The sequence below is a fragment of the Myxocyprinus asiaticus genome, chromosome 27, assembly GCF_019703515.2.
Source record: "Myxocyprinus asiaticus isolate MX2 ecotype Aquarium Trade chromosome 27, UBuf_Myxa_2, whole genome shotgun sequence".
NCBI lineage: Eukaryota > Metazoa > Chordata > Actinopteri > Cypriniformes > Catostomidae > Myxocyprinus > Myxocyprinus asiaticus.
In genome coordinates this window covers 42,128,692-42,142,989 of record NC_059370.1, presented here as the reverse complement: position 1 = coordinate 42,142,989, position 14,298 = coordinate 42,128,692, and the positions used below count along the sequence as shown (strand labels likewise).

The window sequence follows — 14,298 nt, the reverse complement described above, 5'->3', positions numbered from 1 at the left end:
TGTTACCTAGTGGAATCACAGGAAGGATGACGTCACGGACACGTCAGAAGCGGCTGGGGATTCAGCAGGGGCGTCAAGTGTGCTGAGAGCAAATAAAGGACCCCCCCACCCCGCCTTTATAACACAGTTATTGCGGTTAAATAATTTCACACTGTGTATTTGATTTGGGCTCTCTTTTTTAATGACGTGTTTTCTCAATGAAACATCGCCCATGCATTTGCTCTAAATCGCTGTAACCCCTGACAGACACCGATGATGACACATTGTTTTTCTTCCTTGCAATGGAGTGATTTTTGCGTTTCATTTTCATTTCAGGTTAGACATCTTTGCAGCGCGTGCATATTAAAATACACTATTTCTTAAGGTGTGTTTGATTTTTGCAGAGACACAACCCTTGATTTCTTTGAATTATATATATATATATATATATATATATAAAAGCTATTTTGCATTTCAACCGTTATTCCACTAAAAGAAGGGAAAAGTAACAGCTCATTGAACACACATTGACTTATAGCTGGGTAAGTTGCCTGCTTTTATTGACACTGCTTTTGAGAAAATATACCTTTGTTTGTAATATCCCTTACAAAAATTAACCATGGTTTAGTAACATTGTAGTAACCATGGTTAATTTTATGGTTACTATGGTCAGTATTGGGTGTAATGCATTACTAATTAATTAATTACTATAATTAAATTACTTTTTCATTGAAAAAAGTAAGGGATTACTCTTAATTTGTCAGTAATTTAATTACAGGTACTTCTAATGTAATTGTGTTAAATACTGTACAGTGCATCCGGAAAGTATTCACAGCGCTTCACTTTTTCCACATTTTGTTACGTTACAGCCTTATTCCAAAATGGATTAAATTCATTATTTTCCTAAATAAAAAACGAAAAAAAAAAAAAAAATCACATGTAATATAATGTTAAAATATATGTTTTCTAATTTAACGCTGCCCCCTTAAATTCTTTGGCAAGTTCATGAATAATTTATTTGATTTTATATGATTAATTTGAAATAATTTTAAAGAACAGTTTGATGTCTGTCCTTGTATTTTTCATCTGGTTGAGGTTGAAAAGGGTTTTAGAAAGTAATTAATAATAAGTAGTGCAATTACTTTTCAGACAGAGTAATTAGTACAATAATGTAATGAATTAATTAGTAGTTAGTAATTAATTACTTTTTTTAGAGTAACTTACCCAACACTGACTATGGTCTTATTACAACTACCATGGTTAAATTAAGTTTAATGTAGTAAAATCATGGTAAATTTATGCAAGGGAGGAAATGCTATCTAAAGTAAAATAAAAAATAAAAATCATTAACATATCTGTACATATGTTACGGTTTCAGCATTTCAATTTCATAAGTGAATAGAGTAAAATTTAATAATAATAAAAAAAACTAATAAAATCTGATGGAATTTTGTTATTGAATTGAAATGCATAAATCTTGAAAATAGGCTTAAATATTTTTTGGGTGTATTTAAAATGTATTATCGGCTATTTAATGATGTTTCAGCTCAATTTGAATAGTAAAACCGTGATTATGAATAATGAAACTAATACATGGTAAAAATTGAAATGGTTATTAGTCTATTTGTATAAAACTAAGATTTATATACATATTAAGCGAATGTGACAACCTGCCCCAACCTAAAATTTATGAAAAACCACTGTAATTGTGTTCACTTTATTTATTTATAAATTTGCACACAAAAGTTAAATGAAAGCAGATTTAAACTTAATATTAGTGCAGTGAAAGTAAAAAAGCCCATTAGTGCTTAAAGTACTCTCCCACAAATCAAGCTTTGAATAAAATAATTACATTCTTATTTTATAAAGAAATTAAGAAACAATAAAAGACAATAAAAGGGAATCATTAAAAAAATAAAAATAAATAAATAAAAAAAAAGAAATCACAAAGAAGTCATACCACACAAACAAAGAAACTAGTTTTGGTGACGACTGTGCTTTTTTCATTTTTTTTTCAAGAGGCAAACAGTGCCAAAGAGACGGTTCCCTTGTTTACCCAACATCTTTTACAAAAAATTGATTAGGCTTTCTTGTCATTTAAGTTTAGAGAATTGAATTCACCAATAATATTCTTATTTAAATGAGACCGTTTTGAATGAGGTGTTTGATACCAACATAGATGACCACTGCTGGAGAAAACAAGCATTAATGCAATAGGACTTTTGACTTAAAATCTTATAGTTACTGAGTTATAGCCCTAGAGATAACTACTCAGTCTTCCCTGAGGGTTTGTTAGTTTTCTTTAGAGTATAATGGATATAAATCAACTTTCTTTATCATATTTGCTACCCCAGCAGCACCAAAGATGACAAGTGATTCTGAACCCAACCAAGAGTCTGATCTCAAATCGTCGGATTCTGCGGTGTGGTTCCACAGCTACTTGCATGGAGGAACCTCCAGCCTATTCTCCACCATGACCACCATCGTCACATTCCCATTTTACAAGACTGTATTCCGGCAACAGCTGCACAGCACCTTAGTACGGCAAGCAGTGGCCCAGTTACTCAAAGAAGGGCCACTGAAACTGTACCGTGGTGTGGCTCCACCACTGCTGATGAGGACCCTTAATGGAACTGTGTTGTTCGGCCTTCAGGATACCTTCTTACAAAAGCTCTCCCTCTGTCTCGTACACCCTCTTCCCGGGAGTGTCCTCCCAGCTTTGGCCGGTTTAGGTGCAGGTGTGGTGGAAGCTTTGTTTTTCACCCCTTTCGAACGTGTGCAAAATGTGCTGCAAAACAGCAAGAATGACAGCAGCCTTCCTACTTTAAAAAGTATTTTACTCAAACTAAGTTCGAGACCTTTAGCATCAGGGTACTACAATGCATTGCTGCCCATACTCGTCCGGAATGCCTTAGGAAACAGCCTCTATTTTGGCCTAAAAGACCCCATGTCTAATACTCTTGGGGCTTGTGGCTTTCCCCCCGTTGCGTCCTCCTTTATGTCAGGTGTTATAAACTCAATGGTCATTAGTCTACCTCTCTACCCTCTCTCTGTACTGGTGGCCAACATGCAGGCACAAATAGATGGTGAAGGCAGGGGAGTAAAAAGCAGTTGGCAGCAGCTCTGGGTGGCCCGTCAGCGCAGCCTGGTTCTTCTATACCGTGGAGGTTTCTTGGTGATCTTCCGCTCTTGCATCACCTGGGGCATCACCACTGCCGTATACGACCAGCTGGAGAGACACTCGAGATGATAGTCAGTGCCAGATACCTCATTTTTTCATCTTCTCAGGTTAATAGTCGATCAATATTAGAAGTATTCCTTGTTTTACACAATCAGCTTCTCAGGTCAATACTCTTTTGCACCAAACTGTATTTGATAGCTGAAGATTTTCATTTTGCAATGATGTCAAATATCACAGTATGCTTGAAGTATTAATCGATGTGATGCACATAATGAGGCACGAATTAATAAGTACTGTATGTACTGTATAAGCGATGTTAAGGAATGAAAGAGTTGTAACAAGAATGTGTATCATTGTTCTGCTGTATTTAAATGTGAAATAAACATGTTAATAGTCAAGAAAGCTTTATTGGCATAATTATCTATCTGTCTGTCTGTGTGTCTATCTGTCTATTTATCTTATTTGTCTCTGTCTGTCTCAGATCCTTTGATAAAAATCAAATCCTTTGATTGGCCATGTCCTATCAGGCTACCAGTCTGTTGTTTGAAGTCAGTAAAGCTTGATTTATTGCTCTCATTCTACTTTAATTGACTGCCACTTTATTAACCAAATTATTCTTCATTTATTTCAATATGCCTCTGTGGCCACTTCAAACACTTTTTGTCCAACTGGTGTCTCCAACAAGTGCCTATTTTGTGCTCATCGTTTTGAATAAAAATGAGTTAAATGGTTTTGAACCGATTTTATAATGATTATGAGTGTGTTATTTACTTTTCTAAATTTAGATCAAAATTAAGTTCTCACCCCATGTCAAAGAATCCTAAAGAAATATTAATCATAACTGAACTAATTCAAGGATCATCTAAAAGTCAAAAAGAAGATCCTCTTTGATAAACCAAAAGTTCTGTTTTATTTTATGTGTAACCGGTCCTACTCGATCCAGTCCAAGTGAGATTTGAACCGGTGTCTTCGGAATAGGAGGTGGAAACCGTCAGTTGCTAGTGTGCCTTGAGGCCAGGGGAGTGAGGTTTACACATACAGAACAGCTATTACATACCAGCTGGCTCCTGTTACATATTAGATTCAACTTTATTGTCATTGTGCAGAGTACAGTACAGAGCCATTTATATACAGAAGCATCTAACAGCTGTTAGATGGGGAAGTTGTGGCTCAGGTGGTAGAGTGGGTTGGCCACTAATCACAGGGTTGGCAGTTCGAGCCCATCCTACATGTCTCCACATGCTGAAGTGTCCTTGGGCAAGACACTGAACCCCAAGTTGCTCTCAGTGGCAGGCTAGTGCCTTGCATGGCTGCCATCATTGGTGTGTGTGAGTGAATGGGTGAATGAGTCACAGTGTAAAGCACTTTGAAAACAGCTAACTGCTATATAAGTGCAGATTTACCATCTAACCAGAAGTGCAAATAGCTATAAATGTATAAACAAATATATATATACTGTATATGAATGTATTATAAACTTTGTTAAAGTGCTAAATGTTTAAGATTCAGATGGTAGACCAGTCAGGGCTAATAAGAAATAGTATATGTACAGAAGCTTTGGTACTGAATGAGGTCGAAATGGCAAATGACTGTTACAATGAAAGATAATATACAATGCAAATAGCATGTTAAAGTGACAGTGCATTGAGTCAAGTATAACAGAGGTACAGTATGGAGTAAACAGTTTAAAGTAAAGTGCAACTGGTATGGTACAGTTTGTTTTTTAAAGGGTTACATATTGATTTTGAGTTCTGTGTTCAGCAGGCTGACAGCTGAAGAAAAAAAGCTGTTTCTGAATCTGCTGGTTTGACAGCGGAGACTCCTGTAGTGTTTTCCTGATACTTCTCACCCTTTGTAACCAGCGTTTATGATGAATGTCCCTGTTGGAGGGAAGTTGGGCTCCTGTGATGTGTTGGGCCATTTTCACCACTCGCTGGAGCAGTGCAGTTACCATTCCACACTGTGATGCAGTTTGTTAGGATGCTTTCAATGGTGCAGCGGTGAAATTTTACCAGGATCTGAGCAGACAGGTGCACTTTCCTTAGTCTCCTAAGTGTGTAAAGGTGCTGATGTACTTTCTTGTTGCGAGTGGATGTGTTGAAGGCCCAGGAAAGATCTTCAGAGATGTGAACACCCAGAGATCTGCTCTACTTTGGCCCCGTTGATGTAGATGGGAGTGTGTGTGCAGCCTCTCCTTGTCCTTCGGTGGTCCGCTATGAGCTCCTTGGTCTTTCAAGTGTTGAGAGTCAAGTTGTTGTCAGCACACCACTCTGCCAGGTGTTGAACCTCTTCCCTGTAGGCTGTTTCGTCATCACCACTGATCGGGCGTACCACCGTGGTGTCATCTGTAAACTTTATTATGGAGGTAGACCCATTCACTGGTTTGCAGTCATAGGTGGAGATGGAGTAGAGAAGAGGGCTCAGCACACAGCCCTGTGGTACGCCAGTGTTCAGTGTGAGGATAGAGGTGGTGTGGTTATGGAGCCTAACAGACTGTGGTCTGTTAGTTAGAAAGTCCAATTGCATAGTGAGGCACTGATGCCAAGATGAGTGAGTTTGGAAATCAGCTTGGATGGGATGACAGTGTTGAAGGCAGAACTGAAATCAATAAATTGCATCCTAACATAGGAGTTGCTATTGTCCAGGTGGGTCAGGGCAGAGTGGAGAGGTGTGGTGATGGCATCCTCTGCTGACCTGTTGTGACAGTAGGCAAACTGATGTGGGTCCAGAGTTGGGGGCAGGCAGGATATCAGATGGGAGTGGACCAGCTTCTCAAAACACTTAGTAATTATGGGAGCAAGAGCGACTGGCGGAAGTCATTGAGGGTCACTGCAGATGAAATTTTCTGCACTGGTACAGTGGTGGCTGTTTTGAATCGAGTGGGGACAACTTCTTGGGCCAGGGACAGGTTAAAAATGTATGCAGTATGTATCCAGTAGGATTTTCAATGTATTTATTTATTTTGAGTCTCAGAGGATATTACTTTCTTTCCATTTGGATTTGATCCAAAAAATTAATAGAAATTCCAGAAATTCTGTTAGCATTCCTTTAAGATTTTTGCAGCAGTACCTGCAGGTGTGGTTAATCGCCAAAAGGTGGTACTGCTGCCACATTCGTAACCGATCTTGCCTCTCTACATTAAGATTCGGAACCTCTTCCCAATCCTGTAAAATTAGCCAAGGTATACCCAAAGTAAATTTAAAGCTGTTCTTGAACACTTTGGAGTACATGCATGGTTTTGGACTCTTTTGAAAGGTGACACTCTGAAGTTTTTTCCCCAGCAGTCAGAATCACTGTAAGTGCTACTGATATTGAGTAATAAGACGTTTGAACACACTGAAATAGGTTTTTTTCCACCTGAATTTTTTTTTTTGCATAAAGATGCCTGCAGATGACTATAACTGGGGGCTATTAGCTGGAAATAGATATTTTACATGTTTTTCTAAGGGTATGTCCAGGCATTTTCCTTTTGGATACTCCAAAGGACCCTTGGTAACCATGGCCACATACCTAGGATAAAAAGGCTACTACTTTTGAACGCTTTAATGTACAGTCATAATTTTGGGCTCTAAAGAAAGGTGACACTTAGAGCTATCATATACTATAGATCCACTATTAGTATTGCTGACACAGAGTAACTGAAGCATAAACACATTAGAGTGCTTTTTTCCCTTCTTGAAACTAAACTTTGTGCATATAAAAAAGTGCTATGGTGGAAAAGCAGTTTATATAAAAAAATAAACACCAAACTATTTACATACTTTTTTACACAACATATTTACATACAAGTATACCTTTTACAGGTTTTTGGCAACATGCCAGTCATTGTAGCAGTCACGTTTGGGGACAAAGCACAAAAGCGCATCACAGGAGGAGCACTTCACTGGTGTCTTTGCATGGCACTGCCTGCACTTCAGCCGACCATCGGTGCTGAGCCCACTGATATGCACTGGCCGGTGATGTGCTCTGCGTGGAGCAGGAGGTATGGGTATGGCTGTGGAGTGAGACCCCAACTCTGCCAGCTCCTCAGCAAGGGTTTCTCTGAATGCCTTCTGGTGCATAGGTACCTCTCCTTTACGTTTTGCAATGTCTTTGTGGAGGAGACCACAAAGTCCATGAAATGATAAAAGAAAAGTCTTGCACCACATCTGGGTCTTGTGGATGACTTTATAGTGCCATATCAGGGTGTCAGAAAGGTCCACACCACCCATGCATCTGGATGGACAGAAAAATATACCAAAACATAAATATATCAACCACACATTCTATTACATTTCAAAGAGCATAAAACATAGTTGAATGTATAGTACGCACTGGTTGTACTCCTGTACCGCTGATGGAAATGGGATGTCCTTCAATGTCCAGTGCTGTTCTGCATCTTTGACCCTCCTTTGCACTGTGTCCTCCGCACGTGCCATGTGGAGTGTTGAATACAGCAAGGCGTCCCTTGTGTCTCGCCACCGGACAAAGAGGAGGGAGTCATTCCTGATCTAGCGTATGTTGCTGCGGGGAGATTTTTAGTCCAGATTGTTGACATTCGTTTTCAGGAATCCAATTATGTGTGTGCGGATGGTTCCGCATGCCCAGATCCTCTTCTGAAAGAGGTTGCGGAAAAGGGTGGGACTTGTGTAAAAATTGTCAACAAAGAGCTTGTATCCGGTGCCCAGCAACCGTGTGTCAATTAGCTCCATCACTGACTCATAACCCTTGCCTCTGTTTCTCTGGAGCTTTCCCTTGTAGACAAAAAAGTCCCATGTGTAACCGTTCTTGGAGTCCGCCAGAATTAAGAATTTATATCCCCAGCGAACAGGCTTAATTTTCATATACTGTTTGAGCCCAATGCCGTCTTTGGAGGCAACCATTCGCTCATCAATGGCAATTTCCTAGCCAGGGTGATAGTTCCTTTTGCAGGCGTCTCTAATCTCCCTGTAGAGTGGCTTTATTTTGCAAAGACAATCGAAGGCTGCTGTGCCTCTCCTTTGCTCGTTAGCAGCATCCTCCACCAAGCTACTGAGGTGAAGGGATCGGCAGATTGTGAGGAACTTCTTACCGGTCATTACCTGTTTTGGGAACGGCAAGCTGTACAGTTTACTCCCTCGCCAGTAATCAGTAAATGCAGAGCATTTTACTACACTCATGTAGATGACCATGGACATGAATGAAAACATGTCCTGCAATGTCAGATCAATCCACGGGTTGCTGGGTGTTGAGTGGCCAGTTGAGCCAAAGTCATTGGTGTTTTGAATTATTCTCTGTAAAACAGAGTTAGTAAAACAAATTTGGAAAAGCTGCAGGGTTGTGTACGTAGTTGTTTGTACGAGCTGTGGTCCTGGTAAATTGGTGGGTCTGAAGGTGGGTTGTGGTGGTGTTATGTCTGGAACGTCAACATCATTCCATCTCTCTCCAGATGTGCTCGTTGACATCCCAGCTTGACTGCTGCTGCTGCCTTTCCCTTTCCCCCATCCTCTGCTTCTTGGTCTTCTCCTGCTGGCAGAACCTTTCTGGGTTGTGGAGGATGGGGCTCCTCTCTTGATGAGGTGCTGTCCTGCGGCTCCACTCTATGTGGCCGCTTGCTGAGTTGGGTATAAGTATCCGGCTCCCAATCAATATCTGATTCTACATCAGATAATTGCCTATAATGATAAAAATAAAGAATTAACAGTCATTTACAAAGCTAGAAAAAACTTTTCCATCTTTTCTGTATTCTACCTTTTTACAGCTCGCTGCCTCACATCTCAGCAGTTTACACAATGAAAAAGACAGACGCACACACCTCCCCCAGAGGTCAGCAGTATCACCTCAAGACACACACAAACACAACATATATTCTTATATATAGTTTTTCTTTTCGTGTGTGTGAATATGTATGCATCTATGTATATTTACTGTAAATACTGTGTGCTTTGGCAATGTAAAAATCCTTATACCATGCCAGTAGGTCTATATGAATCTGAAACAGTGAAACAAAGGGGTAATAAAACGTCACACATTCACAAACAAATACAAACACCTCCCGCAAACAGTTCAGCAGACTCACTAGGGAAACACACGACAAATTTAATTAATTTATTTATATTTTTGATGCCATATCCGCAGCAATGGCTATATTCATGGCAAAGATGACAGTGTTCAAATTAAACAATGTTTACAATAGTTTGACAGATACAAAAATCCACATATATAACAATAATAACAGTAGTAGTAATAACAATTATATAGAGTTTTTCAGTTTAGTATGCGATAGGAATTCTAAACATTTTCCCAGAGAGACCTTTTTGAAAATGTCCATCAATATATTTTCTGAATAAAAGCGTTGTCTAATATTATTTAGATATGGACATTCTATCAAAATATGTTTTACACAAGAAATTCTTACATAGATCACAAACCGGTTTCTCTTCCCCTTTCAATAAGTATGAATGAGTGAGTCTTGAGTGACCAATTCGACATCTCGTATATACAACCTGGTCATATCTATTTTCAAAGAGGAAATAATAAATTCCTTGATTTAGTACTGGGTTCACTTCATGTAGTTTGCTATATATGCATTCATTCCATTCCATTTGCCATTTGTTGTGAATGTACAGATTCAGTATGGTTTTGACATCAGATGCTGGTATATTACATTCTGTCATGTCCAACTGAAATGCTTCCTTAGCCACTTTATCTGTCTGTTCATTGCCAGCCAATCCCATATGGCCTGGTATCCAACAAAAGACAATATTGAAATCTTGTTTCACTTTTGTAGTCCACTTTTCCTATTATGCTAATAATTGTAGGGTGTTCTGTTTTCAGAGTTTCGAGTGCTTGCAGGCAGGATTTAGAATCTGTACAAATTAGAAAGTGACGTTGTTGTTCCTTTTCTATTTGTTCTAAAGCTAGTAATAATGCACAAGCTTCTGCTGTGAAAATTGAACTTTGTCCAGGAATACACTTTTGGGCCAATCACTACTGCTGCAGATCTGTGTACACTGCTACATGAGATGGTAAGCTACATCTTATGTCCAGGAATTTCTCCTGGTAGATGTGTGGATGATTTATCTTTTTAGTATACTGAGCCAGGTTCATCATGATAGTTGTTTTTTTTAATTTTCCAGGGTGGTATAGGGCACAGATGTGTCGATGTTAGGATATCCAGGTTAATGTCCATGTTCTCCAAGTGTGGTTTTGTGCGAATTCCAAAAGGACTGATGTACCTGGGTCTGGCTTCATATAGGTGTGAATGTTGAGGATGAAAGACTGAAGGATATGCTGGGTTACTTTCATTAGCTTTTAGTGAAAAGCTGCATAGTTAAGGGCCAATTTCAGCCTTCTGTTATGTAGTTATGGTTCTTTTGCTTCTGTATACAAGCTTTGGATTGGAGAGGCCCTAAATGCTCCTAGTGCAAGTCTCAATCCTGTATGATGTACTGTATCCAACATTTTAATATATGACTTCCTGGCAGATCCATAAACTGCGCACCCATAGTCCATTTTTGATTGAACAAGTGTCTTATAGAGTCTCAAGAGTACTTCACAATCTGCACCCCATTTGATCCTTGCTAGCACTTTTATAATATCCATTTTATAATATCCACGGACGCGGCATATCATTGTTTTCATTGGCTATATGATGTGCCAGTCATCCACACAATCGGCTGCAATTGGCTCGATTTTTACACTAAGGAAAAGGGGCAGGCACTTCCTTTCGACGCGGACTCTCATTGGCTATTGAAAGCTATGGATAGGACATGGAAGCTCCTATTGGGTCAAATGAGGTGTCAATCGAAAGGTCAGAGTGCAGCCGCCATCTTGATCTTAAGATTTTTTTTTTTTTTTTAATGCTTTATTATCAACAAATAGCATGTATAGCAAGTAGCAAATATAATTATCTTGATATTAAGATATCAGAAATGTTTACATGTGAACTGAATTAATATATATATATATATATATATATATATATATATATATATATATTTATTTATTCTTGTATGAACATCAACAGAAAGGCAGTCATAACTGAAAGATTTACAAACAAAGACTGAGATTATAGTTCAATTTACACATCACATTCTCCACAACATACCAAACAATACATTACAGAAAATAAGTAAACTAAACAAAAATAAAAAATAAAAGTATGGGAGCAGGAGAATTTTTACATTACAAAACCAAAATCCTTCAACAAAGAATACTAATATTTTGCTTTGGGACTTTTCATCCCACTCAATGTCTCTAAATACATTGAAAATTCCTCTTTAAAAACTGTACATTTAATGTACATTTGTGTATGCAGAATTTCAACAAAAGCAATACATTATTAATAACATAAGATACATTTTTATCCTTAATTAATAAACCAAATTTAACAATTTCCCACTAAAGTATCAGTCTCACAGGTATCTTTTGTTGCATCCAGCTAAATGCATCCTTCCAGAATGAAAACACCAAATTACATTGAAAAAACAAGTGTTCAGCTGTTTCTATCTCTGACTTGCATATTTGACACAGATTTAAATCCCCAACATTAAATCTTATTCATAAAAAAATCTTTAGCTGGATAAATATGATGCATAATTTTAAAGTGCACCTCTTTACATTTAGGAGCAACGAGAAATGAAAAGAAATTGGTTCTAATTTCACTCACTTCTTTCTTCTCCAAATGACGAAAAATGTAAGATCTCCTTACAGGACCTGGAAAACTTTGTTGTAGTAAACAATCTCTCACAAATCTGTTACAGCATTTTTTTATCTGCAAAGTTTACATTTTCTATCATGAGATCATGCAATTTAGGTATATTTTAATTGTTCCTTAACTAATTTAATCATCGGCAATGGGATACTTTTAATAATTTTCTCATGCAATTTAGGGGAGCAAATTATATTGTATTTAACACAAAAATGATTGAGACTCATTTCCAGAGTTATCCATAACATGTGTCACTGACCGTATGCCTTTCTGCCACCACTCGTCAATAAAGATTTTCTGCTCACTGTTATACATCTATTATTCCAGATTGACATGTTATGTGGGCTAAAATTAAGTTTGAAAATCAATTTCCAATATAATATAATTGTTGGTGAAAAGCAGAAAGTTTTACAGGGAGTTTAGAAATGTCAAAGTCACACTGTAACAGAAAACTTATGCCACCACATTTTATAAATACATCTGTATCTCAAACCAGAATGAGGATTCATTATTAAAAAACGATTAACCATTTAAGTTTGATAACCCCATTCATAATGTCAATCATCTTAAGACCTCCATCTTCATAATCTTTAATCATATCACTTTTACGTATATAATGACTTTTCATTTTCCATATAAAATCAAAATTCAACATTTTTAGCAGAAACTGCTTGTGAGAAGCACGGATAAATGAATCTATAAAGACTCTCTTGTTTCGTCAGTAGAATTCTTCCGTCTCTCTGCAGCCAAGTAATCATAATTAATTTACATTTTTTCAAAATTACATTTTTCTAAATTATCCACCGTGTAAACATACAAAAACGATGACGTCATGCGCACGTGTTATATAAAGAATGATGGATTGATAGACATCAGTTTGAGATATATGAATACTGGTGTCTGTGCAAATAACAATAATCAACCATTTATTCATTTGGAGTGTTTTGTATGGAGTGTGAACATTGTACATTAGGCAGAACCTGCAATTTGAAAATCTTGAAATTAATTCAGATTCAGATGGTATTTTAAATGTTATTTATTTACTTAATTTTATTTGATTTACATATACCCTGCAATAAATTCACCCACCGCTTATGTATATAGCCTACAGACAGAGATGTGTTGCCATGTACAGTATTCAATGATATGCTTAGAATATAAAAACATGAGGCAGTGTACACAAGACCTCTCTCTCCATATATCAGAGTTCTGTCTGATATCCAAAACCAGTCAACATCAACAGCTTGTTATGTTAACTTACTCTCCTACCAGCCCAAGAGTCAGCAGGGGGAATACAGAAGAAAGCAGGAGAATAATCTTGAGAGTTCAGTCTATAGGGCAGTGGTGGCTCAGCGGTTAAGGCTCTGGGTTACTGATCAGAAGGTCAGGGGTTCCAGCCCCAGTACTGCCAAGATGCCACTGTTGGGCCCTTGAGCAAGGCCCTTGACCCAATCTGTTCCAGGGGCAGACCCTGCACTCTGACCCCAGCTTAACTGGGATATGTGAAAAAAAGAATTTCACTGTATATGTGCAAATGTATAATGTGTGATAAATAAATACAATTAAAAAATTAAATATAGGCATGTGCATGAGTACTTCAAAACAATGTGTGAGACATTCAAAACTACAATGGTGGACTACAGGACTGTGTTTGTGCTGCTCAAGATTTTGAGTTGATTGACGCTTCTCCAGCAAAGTGTAGATTTACTGTATCACTACTACGACCAGCGATCGCCATCTTCATTGTTAATTTTCACCACTCTGTGGAAGAATGCTTATGTGCGCAGGCGTGTAGTGTGTCTTTACAAGATGACATCGCCAACTACTGGCCTGGCATGCATAATACAGCGTTTTTAGTCGTTTTCGCGGATCCGCGTGAACGGGGATCGTTTTGACAACGTTGTCGTCTGTACGCAAAACTTTTCAAAAATGCAAAGGAAATTCTTTTTCGTTTTTAGTACATCGTTGTTGTGTAAATGTACCCAACGTTGATTGTACCTGCTCTTGTGATTGTATCTTTTACATCAATAGACACAAGAATCTTAGCTTTCTAAAGATATGTGGCATGAGTACCTGCGTACACACAGCAGTTGTGTACATAGCATAGTTTTGTACTTAACAATGCGAAGGCCCGCCCTATTTCAGCCTCAGTTCCTATAATACATATATAATACACTGTGTACACAAAATAGTTACACTCAGGACCTAAAGGACAAAAATGTCCCCATTGAAACCCATTAAACTGCAATATTTGATCCCAGTGCCATTAAAGCATAAAATCATGGATTCTATGATATGCTTTCATTCTGGAGCCCTGGCTTCAAAATTGTAATGTTTAATATTCTCCACCAGATGGCGCCATTTTCCTCATGTTTAGCCTATGGAGCAAATACATGCTTTTTTCCTATTTTCTGTTTGCTGTATTATAGTAGCACTGCAGGCCAGTTGAATAAATGATGCAGCCAAA

General features: G+C 37.9%; 1 protein-coding gene across 1 annotated transcript; it reads left to right on the top strand.

The window, feature by feature from the left end:
• Positions 1 to 3,486, top strand: LOC127417960 (solute carrier family 25 member 53-like). Its single transcript, XM_051658256.1, has 2 exons — positions 1 to 521; positions 2,334 to 3,486. Exon 2 carries the CDS (start codon positions 2,345 to 2,347, stop codon positions 3,227 to 3,229), a length of 885 nt encoding a protein of 294 aa, XP_051514216.1. The 5' UTR covers positions 1 to 521; positions 2,334 to 2,344; the 3' UTR covers positions 3,230 to 3,486.
• The last annotated feature ends 10,812 nt before the right edge of the window (positions 3,487 to 14,298 follow it).